Genomic DNA, 23739 nt, shown 5'->3' on the forward strand with positions numbered 1-23739 from the left:
TTCAAACAACCCTGTAAGGGGGATCTTGTTACTTTGTTTTACAAATAGGGAAAATGAGACTCTGAGATGAAATAAGTTTCCCACAACAGGAAGAGCCACATATGGTAAGATTCATACCCAGGTTGTTTAACGTTGGTTCAAGCACATCTTGACAAAAATTAACCCGGATTCTTTTCTTCCGGCTGTGCCCTGTGGCTCGTGGGATCTTAGTTCCCTGACCAGAGTTTGAACTTGAGCCCCCTACATTGAAAGTGTGAGATCTTAACCACTGGACCATCTGGGAAGTCCCTAACCTGGGTCATTTTTAATTAGTTCCAATTATTAACTATTCATTATACTGAGCCAGATTTTTTTAAACATCTGTCTTCTAGCTATTCACGAGAAAAAAGTAAACTGTCTTTCATTTGAAATTAGCAATTGAAGAAAGCACTCCAACCCTTAGGATTTTTTTTTTTTTTTTTAATGCAAAAAAGTGCAGTTTGTAGGCCACTGGTTGCCTGTTTGGTCTCTATATGGTTCACCATGTGGCTCCTAAGGACATGTGGACATGTTTCGGTTTGCCAGAGTCCTACAAGTCCAGTGCCTGGACTTGAGTATTCTAGTCTAATCTGATGGGCTCAGATTGCAGAGGAGTTCTAGTCTCCTTTTCTGTATGGCCTTCATGTGTAACCTAATCCACCCCCACACCCCCCTCCTTCCCCCCCCCCCCCCCCCCGCCCCCAACCCCCATCAAGTCAGTAGGTGCCATTGCTATCAATCCTATTCAAATGTAAAACTGTTAAGATGCTTTCTAAGTATTGCAGTCCCTACTGGGTTGAGCTTGGTTTTCAAATCCAGGTGCCAGATTTTATTTTGTCCCTGTTCTCTTTGTTAGCTTTGGCCCATTCTTACCTACTATCTGAACCACTTATTTGGCACTTATTGTTCTGCCTTATATTGCCTTGATTTTAGAAATCCATGTGTTAAACTTGTTTCTTTTCTGCCCGCATTTCCTGATACTGGACATGGGAAGGTGGATTAGCCCAATTTCCTACCCGCAGTGAATTGTCCAGTCAGAGTATGAGGACATACCTGGGGAGAAGCTTGGTGAGCTGATCAGGCGCCACTCAGCATGGATAGCTTCAGATGCTAATTGCCTGCCTGAGTCTAAGGAGCACTGATATTTCCACCTGGATAGTATCTTTGCTCAGATCCAGCATCCAGCTGGGAAGAGTAGCCTCTGAAGATAGGATGTGAATGACTTGCCTTAAATGTTGTCCCAGGCAGCAGAGCTCCACCCTCAAGAAATAACAGCATTAGATGAAGGTCCATTAAGGTTTCCAGTTACTGTTTTAGAAGGGAGTTGGGAGCTGAGGACCAGGGTCACAGTAGCATTGTTTCTTCTCTGACATAATTATTCTTGTTATTATTTTTCTGTTTCCCGGTAGTGGTTAGCAGCAAAAGCATTAAAAAGAAAGGAACTTACATGCTTTGCTTGGAGCTAGCAAAATGTGAGGTGCTAGAGCAACTGTGCCCTTTTCAACCAAGATTGAAGGGAAAGGACTGCAGATGGTATAGTGGGAAGTTGGGGGCTGAGAAGAGAGAAATGGTTTGAGTCCCTGGGATATGCCCTAAAGAAGAGAATTAGGAGCTATCTTGGACCTAAGCAAAAAGAAAAAAGAAACAAAGACTCATGAAATATTTGTAATCAGGAGACAAAAAAACTGACAGTATAGCTAGGACAAGTAAAACATTGATATGGGCATGTTTAGAAGAAGGGGTCCCAACCCAGCCTAGAGAGAGATCAGGGAATATTTTTAAGAGAAAGTGGCCCTTAGTCTGGGTCCTAAAGGACAAGTTAAGGAGGGGAAGAGGAGCTCCTTGAAAGACCAGATGATGAACACAACAGAGGCGTGAAGCTGGGGACTGCAGGTGGGTTGGTACTACTGGAGGGAAAGGAGGGAAAAGACTGTGTCAGGTATTCATAGCATCTGATACACACAGTGTGCTGGTAAATGTTGTGGGACTTGGATGCCAGGACAGGCCCTGCTTCAAAAGGAAACCCTGCGGACTCAAATTTCATAACGGGGAAGGAGTTATTGTAAGCACCATTAGGTCTTCCAGGCGTCCAGGGAAGCCAAAGAGATGGCAGCATCACGAAAAACCCCATTCTCCTCTCTGCTCATCTGCTCCATCCCCTTTGCCCCTCCTGGCCTTCTCTGCTTTTGCTTATTGTCTTTATTACCTCACGGCTTTTCTTACATGCAGCTCATATGACTGACTGCCCCAGCTCCTGAATCTGTAAGATCTTTCACCTCCTGGATGAAGAACTGAGGGAGGAGTCAGGAAGGCACTGAGGCGTAGGTTATTGGACAGGCTGGGCTACCAGTGCCCTTTATCGTCCTGCTTTGGCCAGGGAGGGGCTGGGGCTGGACATGGCACAATCTCAGGAGTATATGCTACAGCCAGGGCTGTGAAATGGGCAGAGCGGGCACCCCAGCACATGTGTAGTTTGTCCACTCTAAGGTTTGAATTAAGATACGTACTTTTTTTTAGACATATTCCTAATGCCCTCTTAACAGACTACAGTGTAGTGTCAACTAACTTTTAAATGCACTGAGAAACCAAACAATCTGTGTGACTCCATTTCTTGTGATACTTGCTTTATTGCTGTGATGTGGAATCAAACCCACAATAGCTCCGAGGTATTCCTGTGTCTGAGTTACAGTTTGACTGCTTCTAGTAACTATCCTGAGAATTGCCCAATTCTGTGTGACTGGGTAGGGCCAGAAAAGTGATTTCAGAAAAGATCCATAAGTTGATGGTCCAGCTCTAGACTGGACAGAATTTTTACTATCTTTGTGAATTCACCTTCCATTTATCTTTTTGTCTAGATCCAGTGAATTTTAAGTTCACTGAGAGCCCTAGTATTTTGTTTTGGAGGGTGACAGAATATGCTCAGGGGTAGATTTTCTTTGCCAGTAGTTTATTTAACACCGGTCCACTGTGGGAGTTAGAGTAATTTCATAAGCCAGTAACATGCTGATGCTAGTAAAGAAATAACATAACATATTCCAAACCAGTGGTAGATTACTCACAGTATTGTTCCAGGCACAGGAAAATGAAAGGAATACAGTCCAAATTTAGTTCCAGGTGTACCTTTATATGAATTGGCACCGGGTGAGAAGGCTTTGCCAATCAGGAACTAAAGTTCAGCCACCAGCTAAAAAATAAGAGTCAATTGTTGCTAGAAGACTGCAGCACTGGCGGTTATGGGCGGGCTGGTCTTTGCAGGGCCGCTGCGCATTTTGTCACCACTGCTAAAGGAGTCAGCTTTACCACAGCAGAGTGAATGTCCCTTCAGAGACAGCTGCAGGGTTTGACACCACTGCCCGCCAAAGAGTTGGCTTGGTCACTGCAGAAGCAAGTGGCTCACAATCTTCGGAGAGCAAGATCAGCAAAGGACAGCTTTGCTCAGATGGAAACTTGGATATTCCTCACCCAACACTCAGTATTTATAGTCTAAATGTCCCCTCACCATGCTCCCTTCTTTATCTGTTTTTGCTGATAAGCCCCCAGCAGGAGCTACTCGCCTACTGACCTGCTAATGTGTATGAATGACTACACATAATAAGCTTTGGGAGGCTGAGAGAGGGAAAGGGCATGCCGGTTGACAGTCGAGTTGTAGAGGATCTTACATTTCCTTGTATTATATCCTGCGTGGTGGGCATGGAAGGGCACAGGACAGTGGAGAGTTCTAAGCTTGGAAATTAAATGATTAGCAGTAGCAGCGGGGAATGGTAGGAAAGATAGTTAGAAGTGCAGGATAGATAATAAGTCTATCAGGTAGCCTGATAGACTTCATTCGTTCAAGCTGGATATAGAAAAAGGCAGAGATCAAATTGCCAGCATCCGTTGGATCATAGAAAAAGCAAGAGAGTTCCAGAAAAACATCTACTTCTGCTTTATTGATTATGCCAAAGGCTTCAATTGTGTGGATCACAACAAACTGTGGAAAATTCAAGAGATGGAAATACTAGACCACCTTACCTGCCTCCTGAGAAATCTGTATGCAGGTCAAGAAGCAACAGTTAGAGCTGGACATGGAACAACAGACTGGTTCCAAATTGGGAAAGCAGTACATCAAGGCTGTATATTGTCACCCTGCCTATTAAACTTGTATGCAGAGTACATCATGTGAAATGCCAGGCTGGATGAAGCACAAGCTGGAATCAAGATTGCCGAGAAAAATATCAATAGCAGATATGCAGATTACACCACCCTTATGGAAGAAGGCAAAGAAGAACTAAAGAGCCTCTTGATGAAAGTGAAAGAGGAGAGTGAAAAAGCTGGCTTAAAGCTCATCATTCAAAAAAGGAAGATAATGGCATCTGGTCTCATCATGTCATGGCAAATAGATGGGAAACAATGGAAACAGTGACAGACTTTATTTTCCTGGACTCCAAAATCACTGCAGATTGTGACTGCCGCCATGAAATTAAAAAACTTGCTGCTTGGAAGAAAAGCTATGACCAACCTAGACAGCATATTAAAACACAGAGATATTACTTTGCGATGAAGGTCCGTCTAATCAAAGCTTTGGTTTTTCCAGTAGTCATCTATGGACATGAGAGTTGGACCATAAGGAACGCTGAGCACCGAAGAATTGATGCTTTTGAACTGTGGTGTTGGAGAAGACTCTTGAGAGTCTCTTGGACTGCAAAGAGATCCAACCAGTCACTCCTAAAGAAATCAGTCCTGAATATTCATTGGAAGGACTGATGCTGAAGCTGAAGCTTTAATACTTTGGCCATCTGATGGGAAGAACTGACTTATTGGAAAAGACCCTGATGCTGGGAAAGATTGAAGGCAGGAGGAGAAGGGGACGACAGAGGATGAGATGGTTGGATGGCATCACTGACTTGATGGACATGAGTTTGAGCAAGCTCCGGGAGTTGGTGATGGACAGGGAAACTGGCATGGGGTTGCAAAGAGTCGGACACGACTGAGTGACTGAACTGAACTGACTTCATTCTTATCTCAAAACAGCATCTCCATTCAAGTCATAAATAAGTGAGTTTAAAGTCATAGCAAACCAATACACAGCGCTGAGGGTAGTTTCACTGCTCCTGAAAGGTGGCACCTGTTGTACTGAACTTTGACTGAACTTACAAGATAAGAAGACATTTCTTCCTTCCTTTGATTTCTTTTTCATTTAACATCACTCCAGCATCATCTTGTCATTGTTGCTGAAGATACAAAGGTTAATAAGACCAATCTAGGGCCCCCTCTATCTAGTAGGAAAAACAGATGTGGGAGGAATGGTGCCTTAGGCTGAGGGGTGGTGGTTGCATATAGCACAGATGTGGAAATCTGGGTTGCTTTGGGAGGCTGAGAGAGGGAAAGGGCATGCTGGTTGACAGTTGAGTTGTAGAGGATCTTACATTTCCTTGTATTATATCCTGCGTGGTGGGCATGGAAGGGCACAGGACAGTGGAGAGTTCTAAGCTTGGAAATTAAATGATTAGCAGTAGCAGCGGGGAATGGTAAGAAAGATAGTTAGAAGTGGCAGGATAGAAAGGGAAGTTTCTCAAGTTCATTTGAAATGCCAAAACAGTTATATAATCCAGAAATTCTCCTCGTTATTGACTATTTTTGGCGTAGAAAACAACCCCTTACACTGTTTACCTCTTGCTTTTTTGTGCAGACTTTTAGAAAACTAGAATATGGTGCTTTCTGTAATTCACAAGTTAGCTGATGGGCATTTTCATTTTTGCTTAATCCTCCCAGTTGCCTTTCTGCTTCCTTTTCTCTCTTTCATGGGCACCTCATTGCCTATGACTTGAGTGACTTCTGATTGGTTACATGGTGGTTCATCTGACCTGGTAGCCTTGTTAGATAAGCAAGAATCAGCTCAATCATGGGATACTGTTGTTTTGCCTTCCCATTCAGATTGAAAGATGATGACAGTGGGGACCATGATCAGAATGAAGAAAACAGCACACAGAAAGATGGTGAGAAGGAAAAAACGGAACGAGACAAGAGTCAGAGCAGCAGCAAGAGGAAGGTGAGTTCTGTGTTGTGCAGATGTCGTTGCCTTTGGACTTGGGACTTGGTGATCTTGTGAAATCTGAAGGATGCTGGATGCACTTGATGACACCCTGTTCTGTAGTGTCTGATTCTGTTCTCTAAAAAGATTGTTGCATCACTGGAGTTCATCTTGGGACTTTGAAGGTTCCCCTTGCCACAGGATCTTGAGTTCTTGCCTTGCTTTCCAACATTCTCCTAGCCTGAGGTGGGGAGATTAATCCTGGAATTTAGCAAGGGTGTTAGTTGCTTCAGAAGCTGCTGCTCTGTATTTCAGTCCTGCCCATCACTTAGAATGTTCGACTCTTTAGTCGGTAATAATTCAGGCTGAAAGTGACTTGGAAGAGAGGAATTTTAGAGAACGAGAGATAGATCTCTGTTTCTTTCTTGAAATATTAAAGCAATCACTAATTCATTTATTGCACAATATTTAGTACATTCCAAATACAGGCATTTTACATGCTAAGAGGACACAGGTGAGTGAGCGTGAATCAAGGCGCTTACATTTAACAGTAGCAGTAATCCTAGGAGCTGTCATTTTTTGAGTACTTCCTATGTGTCAGGCATGGTGCTAAGCACTTCACATCTGTTAATTTGATCCTCTCAGCAGCCCCATGAGGGTGGTCATTATTGTTTTCCCTATTTTACAGATAAGGAACTGAGGCACAAACTAGTTAAGCAACTTGCCCAGTGTCGTGAGCCAGTAAGTGATAGGGTGTCATAGAGGAGGCAGTGTTTGGCCTGGGAATATGTTGAGATGAGATATAAGCATAATACTCATGGTAGGAGCTAGAAAGTTAATGAAAGCATTAAGAACAGAGAAAGTGTTATAGGAACTTAGAGTTAACCACTAATTTACCATGTAAGTGGAATCTTGAGCCCATTGCAGGTAATTGAGTATGTATCCTTTTTAATGGAGGTGGTAAGGGGTGACACTGGGAAATGTTTTCTCAGTCTCAGAGCATGTGGAAAATGCCCAGATTAACACGCCTCCTTTGATTCACAGGCTGTCGTCCCTGGGCCGGCCGAGCACCCCCTGCAGTATAACTACACTTTCTGGTACTCCAGGAGAACCCCCGGCCGTCCCACCAGCTCACAGAGCTATGAACAGAATATCAAACAGATTGGCACCTTTGCCTCTGTGAGTACTGGGTGGTTTAATGTAGTAAGCTTTGGTAGTACATTCTTGTCTGTATTTACATTGTTGTGTTTATCTACCCTCCTGGTAACCTACATAGGATTCTGGTTTCCTTAGTTGACTGACCTGAGTCTATAAAGCTAAATTGGTTCATTCTTCTATTTCTCATTATATATCCGTAGGCAACATATGTCAGAGTCAATAAGTGCATAAATTGTGGAATTGATCAGATGGGGACAGTACAAAAACACTGGTTTGTTTAAGTAGGTATTTATGGAGTCCTTTCTGTGTGCAAAGTGTTAGGGGAGATACAAAATTTTATAGTACGTGGTGTCCCCATGAAGCTTGTCAATAAAATTGAGAATAAAATTTAAAAGTTTTTGTTTTAATAACCTCACATCGGGTTTTGGATATGTCAGTGATTATGCATAAACTAGCGTCTTTGTTCTGTGTTCAGAAGGAAAAGCAAGTCTCTGTTTTTTTGTGGGCACTGTGAGTACAGTGAGCCCACGCACTGTCTCATCTTCCTCACAGAAAACTAGAGGTGTAAACCGTGAGAGGCTTGTCTGCGACTAAAGCCAGTCTTGTTTGGTGAAGATTGTTATGTATTTCGTACAGTTGATCTGTGGGCAGAATCAAATGCAGGATTCGTTATTTTCTTGAAGTTATTAAGGTATTCGTTCTGTTTAAAATGCAGACACTGGAAAAGGAAACTATAATGGACAGTAAACTTTAAAATAAATTAGTAAAGAGGAAGGACACACAATAATAGTCACTTATATAGTTCCCTTTGATTGTTATGATAGCCCTATGAGGTCAGTGATGTTATCCATATTTTACAAATGAGAAAAATGAGACTTGGGTTAAGTATCTGATCTGAAGTCTCAAGTCAGTTATAATTAACTGGATTAAGTGGAGGAACCAGTATTGAGACTCAGGTTGGGTAGGCTGTAAAAAACCACCTTCCAAAGCCTACATTCTTTCAGTCTTCTGTATACCAAAATGCATGCCAGGATGCTCAGTTTTTCAAAGTGTTTGTTTATCAGACAGGCTATATTTATTTATCTGTTTATTAATCAGATATGCATATATAATGATAATCATATCATCTGATTATGTTGAGTTGATATTTCAGCCACAAGCAAAGATCTTGTATTAGTTGGCCTGTGCTCTCTTATTACTGTTAAATTTAGACTTTTTTGAATTATTAGAAGTAGCTGTGCACGGGTACATATTTGGTTCAAGAAAAGTTTGTTGAATGAATTTGGGGCATAATAGTGTTCTAAAATGACTAAAAAAACCTTGCCCTTAGGGAAATAAGACATGCCCAGGAATTTCTAATACAGGGAGGCAGTTTAGGAGGTGCATAAATAGCTAGAGTGCTCTTGCAGTTCAGAGTAAAGGGATTCATTTCAGCCTGGAGAAGCCTCTTTGGGAGGGAGATGGGTTTAAGATTGAATTCAGAAAATTTGAACAAGTGATAAGAGGAAGGAATTCTTGGAAGAGAGAATAGAATTGAAAAAACTATCCATGTCAACCTAACATTCCTGAATCCACAAAAATTTTGATGGCTTGCTAGACATTTCAGGTAAAATGGCAGCCATTATGTTATGAACAACTGGTTAAGCACTTAGGATCAGAGAAGAAACTGAACTCTGGGGAGTCAGCTTTCATTCAGGATTTTGTTCAATTATTTTAGCATAATTATAACTACTTCTAGCATTTTTCTTTCCCGCTTAAAAAAAGCATGTGTGAATTTTCCCAGCTTGTACAAGGAGAGTTTTTATTTTCTTTGGGCATATATGCTAAGTTGAACAGTTTTATCATCAGCATCATCTTGGGTTAATGCTGCTTTATACTCACCAGTGTCATGTAAGTCGAGGCATTGGGAAATGACCCACAATATTCCTCACAGAAAAGTAATTACATTTTGAAACTAATGATGCTAAAGTAGTATTTCCCACTAGTCCTCGATCCTAGTATTGGACACTATTTAAAAGTTCTTGAGGTGACTAAGAAAACTATATCTTGAAATGAAAAAAGCGTTGGACTTGGGGATCACAAGTGTCATTCATTCTCCTGCTTGACTGTGAGCTGGGGCAAGTTCTGAAACCGTTTTCTCAATTATAAAGCAAAGAAGGTAGTCGAGATGATTTCTAAAGTCTTTTCTGCATTCCATGTTCTGAATCTAAACATTGATTTTTTGGTTCCAGTTGAAAGTTTTAAAAATGCAGGTTGCCTTAAGAGAATGAAAAAAAAAGTTTTAATGCTATTTCTCAACCTGCCTATTATTTCATCTCTGTTGTGATTTCGGTATAGAATTCTGGCCATAAGATTGTAGAGAATGGCTCTCAGATTGGTGGAGACCAAACTGTTAATAAAGCAATGCTCCACTGGAGGATTGGGGGTGATTGGTATGCTCTGTCCCCACCACTTCCATCAAGTCCTTATTCACAGTGAGCTACAGTTTCTAGAAGGTGAGCTTCATTTCTTTGCACTGTGTTAGAGTGGGGAAAAGATTATTGCTCGTTGTATGCATAGGACCATTCACTGACCCAGATCCCTGGATATCATTAAGCATGGCACTCGCTGAGGTGAAATACTGTAATGACGTCCTGCAGATGGCTTCGTTCCTAATTTCCTTGTAACATGAGATGTTTCCCGTGTTTCTGTGCTCTAGAGGATTGAGAGGCACAGGCATTTCACACAGTCTAGGGTTTCTCCTCAGTTGCTATCCAGATCTGGGAGTGTGACCTGAATCTGTGTCTGCATGGTACCTGTTTTTACCTGCACATTATGGAATCTTGCTTCATGTTTATTTAGAGCGTCTTCAGCAGTTTCTTGGCAAATACCAGCTGTTTTCTTCAGACTGTTTCACATTTTTTCTTTACTTGTAAAGTGTGCACTTGACTGCCCAGTACTTTGTAGGTGTTCTCTGTGAATTGCAGAGGAATAGGAAAGTAATCAAGGGCTTCCCAACTGGGAAGCGCCACTAGGCGCTAGTGGTAAAGAACCCGCCTGCCAATGCAGGAGATGTCAGAGATGTTAATTCGATCCCTGGGGTGGGAAGATTCCCTAGAGGAAGGCATGGCAACTCACTCTAGTATTCTTGTCCTGGACAATCCCATGGACAGAAGAACCTGGTGGGCTACAGTCTGTAACGTCCCAGAGAGTTGACCACAACTTGAGTGAGTTAGCATGAACCCATACTTACGCACAGGGAAGTAATTTCTTCTTATCAAATCACTAGTAAGAAAAACAGAAATAGTGTGATAAATATAAATAAGCATACATTTTATAGAGAAATATGTATGATTTTCTAACAGGACTGTGAAGGAGGAGCAAAGAGAAATTTTATAGCTAAGAAGAGAGAATTAAACCCTGAGTGAGGACGCTAAGGCCTGCTTGGTTTTTGGACCGTCTGGGCCTTAGCAAGGGCACCATGGTGTGGAGTAGTGCCTGCGGTTGATTCTGTCACTTAATGCTCAGTAACTATTTCTATAGAAAAAAAGTGTACTTCAGTGTAGCTAATGCTGTATTTTGACAGTAAACCTCTGATCAGGAAGTGCCCAAACTTGCAGTTATAAATAAGTCTTGGGCATGTACTAGAGAGCACAATGACTAGTTAATTCACAATGTTAATAATACTGTGTTTTTTTTTTTTAAGTGATTTGGTTCAAGCTGAGGTTATATGGCCCTGAATATACCTCAAACCTAAGTGGTTTTTATTGTGTAAAACAAAGTCCTCCTACAGCATGTGGTGATTCTCCTGCGCCTTCCACAGGAGGATGCGTATTGACATTTTACCAGCTAAGGCTCCTGGCTGATGCTGGGCAGTTCTCACCTAAAGAGTTTATTCTTGTGTCAACAGTATGACATTATTCTTTTATCAAAACAGATAGTCTGCTTCCCTTCAACATGTTGTTCTTCCCCCACAATCCCCAGAATGAACATCTGTCCTCCAAAAAGTAGAGCCTCTAGCAGAGTGTCTTCCGTGGTTATGCTCTTCTCTTAAATCTCACATTCACCCAAAGAAAAAGAAGGCGCCTCTCTTGACTCTGCTGTCTTCTCTCTGCAGGTGGAGCAGTTCTGGAGGTTTTACAGCCACATGGTGCGTCCCGGGGACCTGACAGGCCACAGCGACTTTCATCTCTTCAAAGAAGGAATTAAACCCATGTGGGAGGTGAGAACTGAGAGCCTTAGACTGTTTTTCTGAGGAAGTTTTCTGTCTTTCAGGGGTTTTTTGTTTGGTTTGGGGGTTAGTGCCGGGTGTTGGTTAAAGTCTTCTTTGAAAGCTGCATAACAGTTTGGTACATCCTTGGAAATGGGAACTCTAGGAAAAAGCCCCGATTCCATTGTTCGTGTGGATGGTTTTCAAAGATTGTTTTCTCACTAACATGGTGTTAGAGCAACATTGAAGGATTTTTTTTGGGGGGGATTACTCTTCCCATAGATGGGGAAACAGTGGAAACAGTGTCAGACTTTATTTTTTTGGGCTCCAAAATCACTCCAGATGGTGACTGCAGCCATGAAATTAAAAAACGCTTACTCCTTGGAAGAAAAGTTATGACCAACCTAGATAGCATATTCAAAAGCAGAGACATTACTTTGCCAACAGAGGTCCGTCTAGTCAAGGCTATGGTTTTTCCAGTGGTCATGTATGGATGTGAGCGTTGGACTGTGAAGAAAGCTGAGCGCCGAAGAATTGATGCTTTTGAACTGTAGTGTTGGAGAAGACTCTTGAGAGTCCCTTGAACTGCAAGGAGATCCATCCAGTCCATTCTGAAGGAGATCAGCCCTGGGATTTCTTTGGAAGAACTGATGCTGAAGCTGAAACTCCAGTACTTTGGCCACCTCATGCGAAGAGTTGACTCATTGGAAAAGACTCTGATGCTGGGAGGGATTGGCGGCAGGAGGAGAAGGGGATGACAGAGGATGAGATGGCTGGATGGCATCACCAACTCGATGGACATGAGTCTGAGTGAACTCTGGGAGTTGGTGATGGACAGGGAGGCCTGACATGCTGCGATTCATGGGGTCGCAAAGAGTTGGACACGACTGAGCAACTGAACTGAACTGAACTGAACTTTAGACTGGTTTTATGTGTGTGTTATATATTACCATAGTATACATATGGTTAAAGTGAGTAAAAATGAGCTTAGGGACAGTCACCGGAGACCCAGAGCTGAGCTCTATGATCTCTTTGCTGTAGTCCGTCTTCTCTATGCTGATGCCAGAGCATTCTTCCAGAAGACAGACATGATCACACACACATGTGCTATGCTGTGCTTAGTCATTAGTCACTCCATCCTGTCTGCCTCTTTGCGACCCCGGACTGTAGCCCACCAGGATCCTCTGTCCACAGGGATTCTCCAGGCAAGAATACTGAAGTAGGTAGCCATTCCTTCCTTCAGGGGATCTTCCTGACCCAGGGATCGAACCCAGGTCTCCTGCATTGCAGGCTGATTCCTTACCATCTGAGCCACCAGGGAACCCCCGCCCCTGCCACACACAAACACACCTTAATTAAAAATCTTATGCAGTTTTCTGTTGCACACATGATCTTACTCCTAATTACCTTTCAGCACTTGTCACCTGTCCTCTCCAGATCCTCCCTTCAGTGTAGCTAGATCTTCCTCTTTGCATCTCTGCCTCACAGTCAGTGTTTGCACATAGCCATGTCCTTCCCAGTGCCCACAGAGCCCTTCACCTGGCTAACTCCTGTGTCCCTTACAACCCAGCTGAAATGTTGTCCTTTTCCTGGGTGTTTCTGACTGTCTTGTTCTTCATAAACTTCCTGTATGTATCTCTGTTACAGCAGTACTTGTCAGACTACACTGCTGCAATTAGTTTTCTTGTTTGTCTGCTTCACTAGACTGGATCTGGGTAGAGACTGTGATGTCATGTCTGTATTTGGGAACATGGTGACACTTGATAAACTTTTAGCAAATGAAGTAAGGAATGATCTGTGTTTGAAATCTCACATTATTTCATTTTGATGTAGTTTTCAAAAAAGAGGGTTGGTTGGTTGGTTTTGGCCACACTGTGTGGCTTGTGGGATCTTAGTTCCCCGACCAGAGATTGAACCCGGATCCTGGCACTGAAAGTGCTGAGCCTTAACCTCTGGACCGCCAGGGAGTTCCCAAAAGAGGATTGGTTTAAAGGGTCAGTGTGGCTGTTTTTCTTTAATGGTTGGTTGCAAGGATCCCCACCTTGTGTTTCTTTTTTCTTGTTTCTTCCTGTAGTCCTACCACATTTTCCTATAGAGTTGAATAGTTGGAAAACAGCAAGACTTCTCAGTGATCATGGATCCTTGGTCCTAATGCTATGAGACCATATTTTAACTTTTAATACTTTTTTTTTTACAGGATGATGCAAATAAAAATGGTGGAAAGTGGATAATTCGACTGCGGAAGGGCTTGGCATCCCGCTGCTGGGAGAATCTCATCTTGGCTATGCTGGGGGAACAGTTCATGGTTGGGGAGGAGATCTGCGGGGCTGTGGTCTCTGTCCGTTTTCAGGTAAGCCGCCTCACAGGCAGGTCTGCTTTCACATGTGTTGCCTCTGCTCTTCTCACTGCCTCCAGTTTCCTTTGATGAATCCTTCTGTCATCCCTCCTGTAGGAGGACATTATTTCCATATGGAATAAGACTGCCAGCGATCAAGCCACCACGGCCCGCATACGGGATACGCTTCGGCGAGTGCTTAACCTACCTCCCAACACCATTATGGAATACAAAACCCACACCGACAGCATCAAGTATGTGTTGTGGGGGATTGGGGGGGTGTGGGGCGTGTCCCTGAGTTCAGCAAAAGTAGGTCCTTAGCCGGGTCCAGAGGAATATGGTCTTCCAGGAGACTGACTTAAGGAGAAGGGACAGACCAGTCTTCCCCCAGTGCTTCTGTCTACTCATAGCCGTTCTCTGCTGGTGCGGTTCTCTGCCTGCCTGCACCCTGGGTGCTCTGGATGAGAGATCCCTTCTGCAGAGTCCCAGCTGAACCACCTGGGCTTGCTGTATTCACACAGGCTGTCTTGTCTTTAGTTCACTAACCACTGTCTTAAAATGAAAGACAAAGTGCTCTTTTTCTTGCAGTTTCTAAAATAATTTCACTGAACAGTGAGGCCCTCCTCCCTGTCTGTCCCTCACTCCACTTTTGCATGTCTTTTAACTTGTTAGCTTCAGTCTGCTCTCTGTCCCGGGAAATTGACTTCTTTACCAGGAATGATGACTCCATTTCCTTGTGTGCAGAGCTGAAGTCGAAGTGGAAGCAGAACAGTGTGTGTGTGAGAGTAGACTCTAAGGGGAGCAGGAATGCCAGAGGGGAAGTTAGCTCAGCAGTCTGCCTGAGACTCAGGGGAGTGGAGCTGGATGTTCACAAGTGAGAATTACTGGCCGGGGTTGCTCCTTCAGTGACCAAAGATCATAAATAAACTCAGGGTGTTATAGACACGTTGTGGGGAGTGGCTATTAAGAGTTTTCTCATGTGTGAAGGGAGAGCAAGCCAGCTAGGAGTCAGGACCTATGGGTGTAATTCTGTCCTTTGACTCAGATACCACTGCGTGCCTTTGAAAAGTCTCTGCCACTCTGCTTCACCTGTCCCATCGGAAAAGTGGGGGGTAAGAGTGCTTTACTGAGCAGGTTTGTTTGTGAGGCTGATTCAGTCTTTGTAATTGAAGGTCCTCAGATGGAGAATGCTCTCACAGGGTCAAGGATTATTGCTCTCATCATTGTTAGTAATAACATCACCACGCTGTTATTACAAGCATTATAGTAATGAGCCCATCGATGGCGCTCAAGCAGATCGTTTGGGAATCTTTTCCCATGCATTTACAGATCATGTTGTGGGTGGAACTGGCTGATACCAGCTAAGCTCCAGTTTTTAACTGGGAATGCTGCCATAGGAGGTGGTCTGTCTGAAATGGCTGGGTGTGGCTCATCACAGCCACCAGCAGTTATTAGCCATTACGACCCTGAGGGCTTGCCTTGGCAGCCCTGGGTCAACACTGTTTTTCTCTTGGCAGGTTTTTCTTATTCTTTGTTCTGGAATACAAGTAGTTTCTGTCCTCCAGCCAGACTCAAGTCTAGGCTGGAGAGGTCCACACCTACTTTTACTAGGACTCTTGTGTTCAGTGTTCCCAAATGCCCCCCCATTCCCCCACCCCACCCCTAAGCAACCTTTTCACCCGGATAGGAAAGGGAAAGAGATATTTTTCAACTGTCCCCTCTCCACTGTGCTCCCTTTCAAATACCCTGAAGCAGCTCTTCCTGACTTCTGTAGCAATGTGTACAGGTCCATAGAGTCTAGGCTAGCCTTGGGGCTTGGTGCCTTAGTCTGCTGCTTGCTGCTTTATCAGAGGTCAGCCTAGTCCTCCAGCCCTGCAGCCACAGGGGCCAGAAACCCCTCCTTGACACCTAGATGCCACTTCCCCTCGCGGCTCCCTCTCTTTCTCTCCCAACATGCCAACCTTTTGCACTTCCACTAGAATGCCAGGCAGGCTGGGCTCCCAAAGGCTCCTTTTTCAAAACCTCTGGAAGCCGCGGTTGAATGTGCCATGACCCTCTCCCTCTCTGGATGGCACCGTCATTGAAGCCGGCGTCATCGGAGTCTCTTGTTCGTTGGTGTGCTACCTGGAAGATCCTTCCGTCCCGGACAAGAGGAATTGGAAGAGCATTTTATGTTTTAAGAACAGGCTGACACGCAGCAGCTACAACAACAGCTGAGATCACTTAATAAATGGTGCTAAACTAGCTTGTCTCATGCTCTTGCTCTTTATGGTGCATCAAAGAAGCGGCCCTTCAGACTGACTGTCACCATATTAAGGAATGGCACAGACTTCTCCGTGGAGGGCCATCTGGGGAATGCAGCCTCATTTCCATAAGCCCATGGTATCACATCACACGGTATTTTGTTCCATCTCCGCTGAGGTCTGACACTGAGGTGACATCTGACTCTCAGAAAGAGACCCCAGTTTTTTTGGTATTTAAGTTTCCACCAGTCATGCTGAGGACAGGAACAGAGTGATTTCTGATTTAGAATTCAGCTCAAAAGTCCATCAGGTTGGAAAGGGGGATCCTTGACCTTCGCTTGGCTGACTTCGTTTGTCTTACTTCAAAGACATCTCTTGCTTGGAGGTAAAGCCCTGCTTCCGTCTGTGTGCCGCTGTGTGTTTAGAGCTTCCTTGCTTTGTGTAAGTGGGCTTTCCTCACCGGCCAAAGCCTCCCAACCGCAAGCTCTCTGCCAGCCTTTCCCCTTCTGTTCTCCCCTTGGAGCCAGCTCATCTTCCTCTCTGAGCTCACCCTGCATACACTTTGCAAAGTTCTAGCCCTTCCCTTTGCCCAGTCCCTAGGGTTGTCGTGCACCAGGACCTGGGGGTGGGGACCTGTCTTTGTCCTGTGTGACTTTGCTCCTTAGGACATCTGACCACAGCATGGCCCAGCCCCCCATGTTTTTTGAGGCTCGGCATGTATGTGCTGCAACTTGGCCTTCAGGCCCCTAACGTGCATGGAGAAATCTAGTAAGGCTTAATGTGACTTTAGGTTTTCTTTAGAGCTTCCACCCAAACCATAAATAAACCACTTTGGCCCACACTAGGCCACGTGGCCTGATAGCATCTGTGAAGGTGGCTGTGGGCATAGCGTGGAGTTCTCCAAAGTGGCTGTGCTGCTCCATTTTGGCAGTAATGCCCTGAGCTGTGCCATCTGACCGCCCATCCGTCTCCATGAGGCCTGGGATCCCACAGACCACACATCAGGACTAGCACACGAGCTGAGCATCCTGGAGGTGGCTCTGTCATTGCTGCTTTTTGTGATCACTTACCCCAAATTACTTAAAAGTTCCTGAAAGATGGAGATGATTGATGTGTGGAAATACATATTTTCTATGTTTTCAGCGTTTGTCAAAGAATAACGTTCTATGGCCCTTTTCCTCTTGCCTTCCGCTGTGATGTCCACATGTATTGATCTTAATTTCAGCTAATATAGCTGGTCCAGAGGTTGAGCCTGATGCCACCTACCAGTGTAAGAGTTGATCGGAAAGCACCAAACTGACCTTGACCCCTCTGAGCCTTGCCACATCTGAACGGAAGCCAGAACTGTTCTGCTTTGTCCTTCCACCATGGCTCTCCCACAGGCGTGGCTGTGTTTGAGCCAAGGAACAACAACTGCTTGGACTTGAGAATTGAAGGGACATGAGGAGGAAAGAGCCAACACTCATTCTCTCCCACGTACTCTGGAGATGAGGGGTCCTGTAAATGGTGAGGGGAGTGTTCTAGGGGTGGCTCAGCTTTCTCAGTCAGGTGTCCCTCCCCCTTGTTGTGTTTCCATCCAGTCTCCAGCGTCCTATCTCAAGTGTCTCGTTCCCCAGCCTTCCTTCATCACACTGCTCATGGCCTTTTCCTGCTGCACTCCTTGCTAGCACCCCTTGCTGAGCTAAGAGGTGACCGCTGCCGCTGCGCAAGGGGCATGGTGAGCCGCTTTGCTGCAGAGGGAACACTGCTTGCTGCCTCACACCCTTGTTTACTGCTAACAGTCAGTCCCTTAAGGGTGCACGGGCCCACTGAGAAGTGGGAAAATGGTCAAATCAAGTGTAGGTGTGTGGCTGAGGTTTCAGAGATTTGGGTCCTTGCAGGCGGACAGCCTCATAACACAGCCAGACTTGCACTCCAGAATCATGGGACCACCAGGAGAAGAGTTGGGTCACAGGGCCGTATAAAACAGCAGTGTCTTTTGTGAGAAAATTCCTCTTTGTAATAGTCTGTTGAGTCCTTTTGTGCCTCTGGCCTGGGATGGGAGGGGGAAGACAGGGCCTGTTACACTCGGTGGGCCACAGTGTTGGGAAGACTGACCAGGCCCCTCTGCACAGAGAGCTGAGGGTAGGTGACTTGTCTTTATTCATTTGTTTTAGAGGAGAAATGGGTCAAATCGTGGGGACTCCACCACATCTAGATTTCATTGTATTTAAATATTGAACTTGGTAGGCAGGGACCAACCGTCCCTTCTCTTGCCACAGCTGAATTGTAGCTGGGGGCGCTGCATCACCCAGCATCATTGCTGGCCAGGCTTTGCTTTTGGGAAATGTCCCTTTACGCTGATGTGCAAGGTAAAGCCCAGATCAGCAGGAGGCCCAGATCATCTGTGAGCGTGAGGGCCAGCCAAGGGCAATGCTGTGAAGTGGGGCTGGGCCAGAGTGGGGGCAAATTCAGAGTTAAGGGATGAGATTTCTGCCCTTAGAATTTGCTCTCTGGTAAGCCAGCTGGTAAAAAGTGGTCTTGAAAGGACTTACTGTTACCCTGTCATTTGAATCTGTTTAGAATTCCCTGTAGGTTGTATTAGGATAATAGGGGGGAAAAGTGTTTTTAGGAAACTCAGTTTACATGACAGATACAACATTTAACTTGTTCTTTGTTTACCTTTCAAAGAAACAAGTTTTAAAATTACATATATGCCTGGGATTCCAGGTGGAAAATAGCCAGAACATTCGCACCTAGTTTCAGGCGGTTGGTTTACTTAGTCAAGCATTGAGAACCAGTGATCGTACTAATGACTGTGAGCAGTGATTTTATCTCCACTGAACCCACCTGAGGAAATTTCTTTGCCCAGATTCTTCATGTTGAAGTTTTCCATGTAAAGAATATACTGCTGAAGAAAATAGGAGGGCAGTTTAATGCTAAACTGGATTAGAGGGGAACTCTGAAATCGCTATTTCTGTAAGTTCTTGACATAAAGAACTTCCGTTTGGACTAGTGTAGGCCTCTGGAAACTAAAGGATAAATGAGGTGAACCTTCAACACAGCCATGCAGTTTCTTGTTGACACCTAACTTGCTTAAATATAACTTAAACCTCACTCTTAGAATGAGAAGGGGGGTTTCCTGGGTCATTGCCTGGGTGTCAGATTTTGCTTTCTCTCTATCTTCATTTGGAGTTGAAGAGTGAAATGACCTCCTGCCATCACTGATGGACTCTGAAAGTTCATCGTGTTACCATCTCTCCAGAAAGAGCTGTGAAACATGTCTTTCCGTGGAAACTGAGTTTGTGAACTGACAAGAAGCATGCTTACTGAGTGCTCTTAACATTTTCCTTCCATTCAGTGAACATACATGTATCTGGATTTTGGCGATACTCTGAAGAAACCATTAACTGTGGATCAGTCTCTTGTTCTGAGAGCTACATCATTAATTTATAAGTGTTGCTCTTCAAAAGGGAAATAACTAATGAAACTGATGTGATGATTGCGTGGAAGAATGAATTTATTGGGCCAGGTCTTTGTTTCATCCCTTCCTATTTGAAAAAAGAAGAAAAGCTATCTGTAGGAGACCTAGTGATGAAGTGTAGTTTAGTGACCATAATATTAAACCTGTAGTGAGCAAATAATTTAACATATTAAACCCTTTATGTTGTTCCATGAGTATTTCACCCCTTTAAGCCACAAATGGAATAATTGACGGTAAGGGATTTTAGTTTCGAAGGCACCAAGTTACCCATTTTATGTATAATTCCCAGGGAAGTTACCTGACAGTTTGTCCCTAAGTGGCTGAAAAATGGCTCAGGCAAAAAGGAAGGACGTCAGCTCCTCTCAGAGAACTTGAGGTGGGTCAGGGCTTCGGAGGCACGAGGGAGCCTATTTCTCCTGGTGTCTGGCCTGCAGCCACCAAGGCTCATTCTCTGTGGAACGTCATCCAAGAGACTCTGCCTCTCAGTCACATTCCTTATCCCTTCCTAGCTCCAGTTTCTAAATTTAGGTAATAAGCATTAAAGTTGCGTTGAGCATTGGTCCTGGGGAATTTCAAAGCAGTTTGGTCCTTGGAAATGCTGTGGCACATACAACTTTTGAAGATAATTGTTACTTGTGTATTATCAGAAACGCATGGAACCTGATATGAATTTGGGGTCTGAGCTGAAAAGGGTTAGAAGGTTTGAAGTATGCAAGCAGATGAAACAGTCTTATTTCCTCACCACGTCTTTGCATCAGCATCTTAATGCTGTTGGGTACTTGCCTTTACCCTCAGGGTGAGGCCTGATGGAGAAAAATCATTTCTGCCTCCTCTCCTCACATCCCCAAGACAGAATGCGCTGCTGCCCCTCACCTTGGTGAATGGGAAGTGTCTCCCATGGTGGGTGAACTTAATCTGACCTCCGTGGCCTCCCCAGTAGACTTGTGGAAGGAGTGGCTGGAAGGCCGTGGAAGTCCTCTTGGGGACAGTGAGGGCCAGATGGGCAGTAGCACGAGCCAGAAGTGCCAGGTGCCCCTGAAAGGTGTCAGCCACCCTGCTTAACCAGAAAGTCTAGGCGGGGACCCTCGCTGCTGTGCTTCCAGGTATCGGTGGGCCCCACCTGACCTTGAGGGTATCTGAATTGGGGTGTGGGGTTATCTTGTCTGCTCTCTGTTAAAAAGCCTCTGATCTGAATGTGCTGTTGTGTTTTTTGTCTCTGGTTTGCCAGGGCCTGGGAGGAGTTTCATGGCCTGGTGAACAGCAGCGGCCGCTGATCGGACGCTCCCCCTCTGTCTCTCACACTCAGGGTAGGGCCTCGTCTATCTTACTCTGTAACCCTGTGATGTCCCTCCCAACCATAGGACCCTCCTCCCAAGGTCTTGCCCCTCCCCATCTGCCCCCAGGCTTATCTCTGCCAACACTGAGCCTGTGCCAGGCACCCACCGTCTTGGAGGGAAACACTGAGTCCAGAGCTGCTGACTTACCATCCTCCCTGGGTCATGTGTCTCCCAGTTAACCCCTGGGCAGGTCGATGAGCCTCACTGCACCTCTGATCTGGAAAGTGAGGTTCCACAGACTAATATCTCTGGTCTCTGGATCCTGACATTTCATGACTATAAATGGGCCAGAGGTCTTTTTTTTTTTTTTTTTTCAATTCCCAGACATGGCCATGTTTAAGCTATCTGGCAGTGTCCTGTGACTAATAGGGCAGTTCCTCTGGCCCCTGTATGACTTAGGCGAGAGGTGTGTCTCGTTTGGTGGTATTTATCAATTGTGAGGAAACAGTGATGGAACCTCCAAGTTTCAAAGGCTAAAGTGAATGGTGGGGGATGGGGGAGATTTCAGGGCTGTGTAGGAAGCATGGTTCCAGGTGGTATTATGGTGAGACCAACACGTGTTTGCTGGCAGAGAGGGGCCCTGGGATAGCAAAGGCTGGGTCAGCGAAGCATTCCTTTTAAGAATATTTATATTTCAGTTAAGGGAGTTCCCAGTCCATGTCTGTCTCTTTAGCAGAAGGGATTGGATGAATTTATTCTGGATGAGAGGAATAGCTACAGGGACAGGGTCTGCATGTGCCTGGCCCAAAAGCACATCCCTGGACGTTAACTATCCCCGCCCCCAACCCCCGACCCCATCGCTAAGAAATGGAGAATTCCTCAAATTGGAAAAGAACATGCCAGCTGTAGTAGTTGTTTCAGAACTCCGCTTCAGAACAGGAAGCAAGGGAGACTTTTTCAGGGAAAGGAGACCTGCCTTCTTCCCTAGATGAGCCGAAGAGAGTATGACCCTGTGAGGGACAGAGCGAGTGGCTGGGGTCTGAGTAACAAACAGTCCCGGAATTCCTGTACACTCACGCCACTCATATCTTTTTTTCAAATAGTTTAATTCCTTCATCACAAATTCAGTTTTTAGATGATAATGCTAGGTTTTCAGAATTGAAATTCAAAGGAATTCTCCGTAAAGTATACTCAATATAGAATTCTAAGATGGTGGCTAGTATATCAAAGAGGGATGAAAACATGTATTAGTTCTAATACCGACACGTTGATTTGTAGGCTGGAAAATAGCAGACATTCAAAATACATCCGTAAGTTAAATTTCCAGAGTCCTGGTGCGATACAGGACTTCCTTTAACAGCATTACCATATATAAAATTCCTTTTTTTCCTGCTTTGAAGATCCCTAAAATTGGGATTCTTACACTGAATGTGATAAGAAAGGTTTTTGTCATAGTTTAATGGCAGTGTTTACCTCTCAAAGTACATAGAATGATGGTACCTTTAAAATTCAACAGCATCTTAGGTTCCATGGGCGCCTGGGAGGGGGCTTTAAAATGAAGTTGGAAGAGACAGAATAGAAGAAAACTTAAAATTATTCCTTCTCCCTTCAGCTGGCACTAGATTCCCCAGGAAAAATACCTTTGAATTTTTTTGAAATTTGCATAATTGCCATTTTGTAGGCTCTTTGTTCTTTTTGTTGTCCCACCCCACCCCATGTCATTTTTATGGGGCAGGCTTGAAGGGTGCATTCCTTCAATGTGTTAAGTATTCTCCTTGAAGCACAGACTTGGGAGAATGAGAGGAGTGTTCAAGTCTAAACAAAAAACCCATCTCACTTCCCTGTCACAACAGACTTGAGAAAGATTTTTTTATTTTGTGTTTTTTGATTTTACCTTGAAAGTGTTTAACTGGGTGTTCCAAGAAGGAGTACATACCAGCTGCCATTTCAGAGGCCCCCTAGGACTTTAGCCTTCTCGTCCTCCCTCCCTTTTCTCCAGCCAAGTAAAAGGAGTAAACTGCTAGTTAAATAATTCTTAAACCACAAATACTTCTCCTCAATTTATCTGCTTTTTTGTGCCATTCCATGTAGCTGCTGATATTTTAGGACTGTGTCATGTGACCTCTATTAGCGTTACAAATAAGCATGGCACTGTTAACCATAGCTTCAGCAGAAGTCCCAGTTAGCTGCTGGGAGATAGGGGCGGAGATTCTGGGCCCTGTATGTCTAGACTGGCATGCGCAGAGCAGTGGTCTCTACTGATGGGGAATGAAGTTGATGTGGTCACTTGGCAGAGATGAGAGATTGAAGTTTACCCGAGTGAACCTAGGTGGTTTGCCGTTTGATTTACTATGCAGGGAGGGAGCGAGGAGGAAGCCAGAGCTGGCCTGGGCTGGCAGCTGAATAGCCAGAGAATGTTCCTCTGAAGACCATGATGTAAAAAGTGTTATCATTTCCTTCTGAACACTCTTTTATATTATTGAAAACCACTGAAAAAACAAAACTAATAAACCTTCCCAGTCTGCCCATCACAAGGTGCCTGTAGGGCCTAACTTTCCAGTGCTCAGTCTTAATTGTCTAAATTTTAATTTGCTTTTAAAAGAACAGAAACCCATCTTTAAGGGGGGGAATCAAGTTGCTTGTGGCCTCTGCCACTTCCTGTCTACTTTCTCCCTTCCTGTCTTCTCGTCTGTCTGTGCACTGCAGTCTGGCGTGAGGGACAGCTGAGGGTTAGTTCCCAGCTGCTTTGAGGTGAACACATTCCTCAGACTAAATTTGGCACCAGGCTGTTCTCAGCCCACTTTTTTTTTTTTAAAACAAAGGCTGGACCTGAGGGGCCCACTGCCACCGGCCTGCTTCAGCCTGTCATCAGGAGCCTGTTGCCCACCCTCGTTCCTCTCTGTTTTTCTTTTATATCAGATTCTGGAGGAAAAACAGCTGGATTCTCTTAGCTCCGTTACTCTGTTCTTCCCCATTTCTGTTTTGCAAATAAACTTTAAAATGCTTCTGACTTCTTAGGATTTCTGTGAAGAGATCTATGACAGTA

At 44.6% G+C, this 23739-nt stretch overlaps 1 protein-coding gene across 3 annotated transcripts in view; it reads left to right on the forward strand.

Annotated features, from left to right (window-relative positions):
* EIF4E2 (eukaryotic translation initiation factor 4E family member 2) overlaps positions 1-23739 on the forward strand; it is a 30980-nt gene that overhangs the window by 2505 nt on the left and 4736 nt on the right. Inside the window, exons 2-7 of one of the 3 annotated variants that reach the window (XM_055573755.1) lie at positions 5932-6046; positions 7073-7207; positions 11283-11387; positions 13573-13725; positions 13828-13964; positions 20645-20723. In XM_055573755.1, coding sequence (XP_055429730.1) covers positions 5932-6046; positions 7073-7207; positions 11283-11387; positions 13573-13725; positions 13828-13964; positions 20645-20690 — 691 coding nt within the window. In that variant the 3' untranslated portion in view covers positions 20691-20723. Of the gene's footprint in view, positions 1-5931; positions 6047-7072; positions 7208-11282; positions 11388-13572; positions 13726-13827; positions 13965-15689; positions 15955-20644; positions 20724-23739 lie in introns of those variants that run through there. The other 2 variants (XM_055573753.1, XM_055573756.1) reach the window with 2 other exon arrangements.

The sequence above is a fragment of the Bubalus kerabau genome, chromosome 3 (genome assembly GCF_029407905.1).
Source record: "Bubalus kerabau isolate K-KA32 ecotype Philippines breed swamp buffalo chromosome 3, PCC_UOA_SB_1v2, whole genome shotgun sequence".
NCBI classification, from domain to species: domain Eukaryota; kingdom Metazoa; phylum Chordata; class Mammalia; order Artiodactyla; family Bovidae; genus Bubalus; species Bubalus kerabau.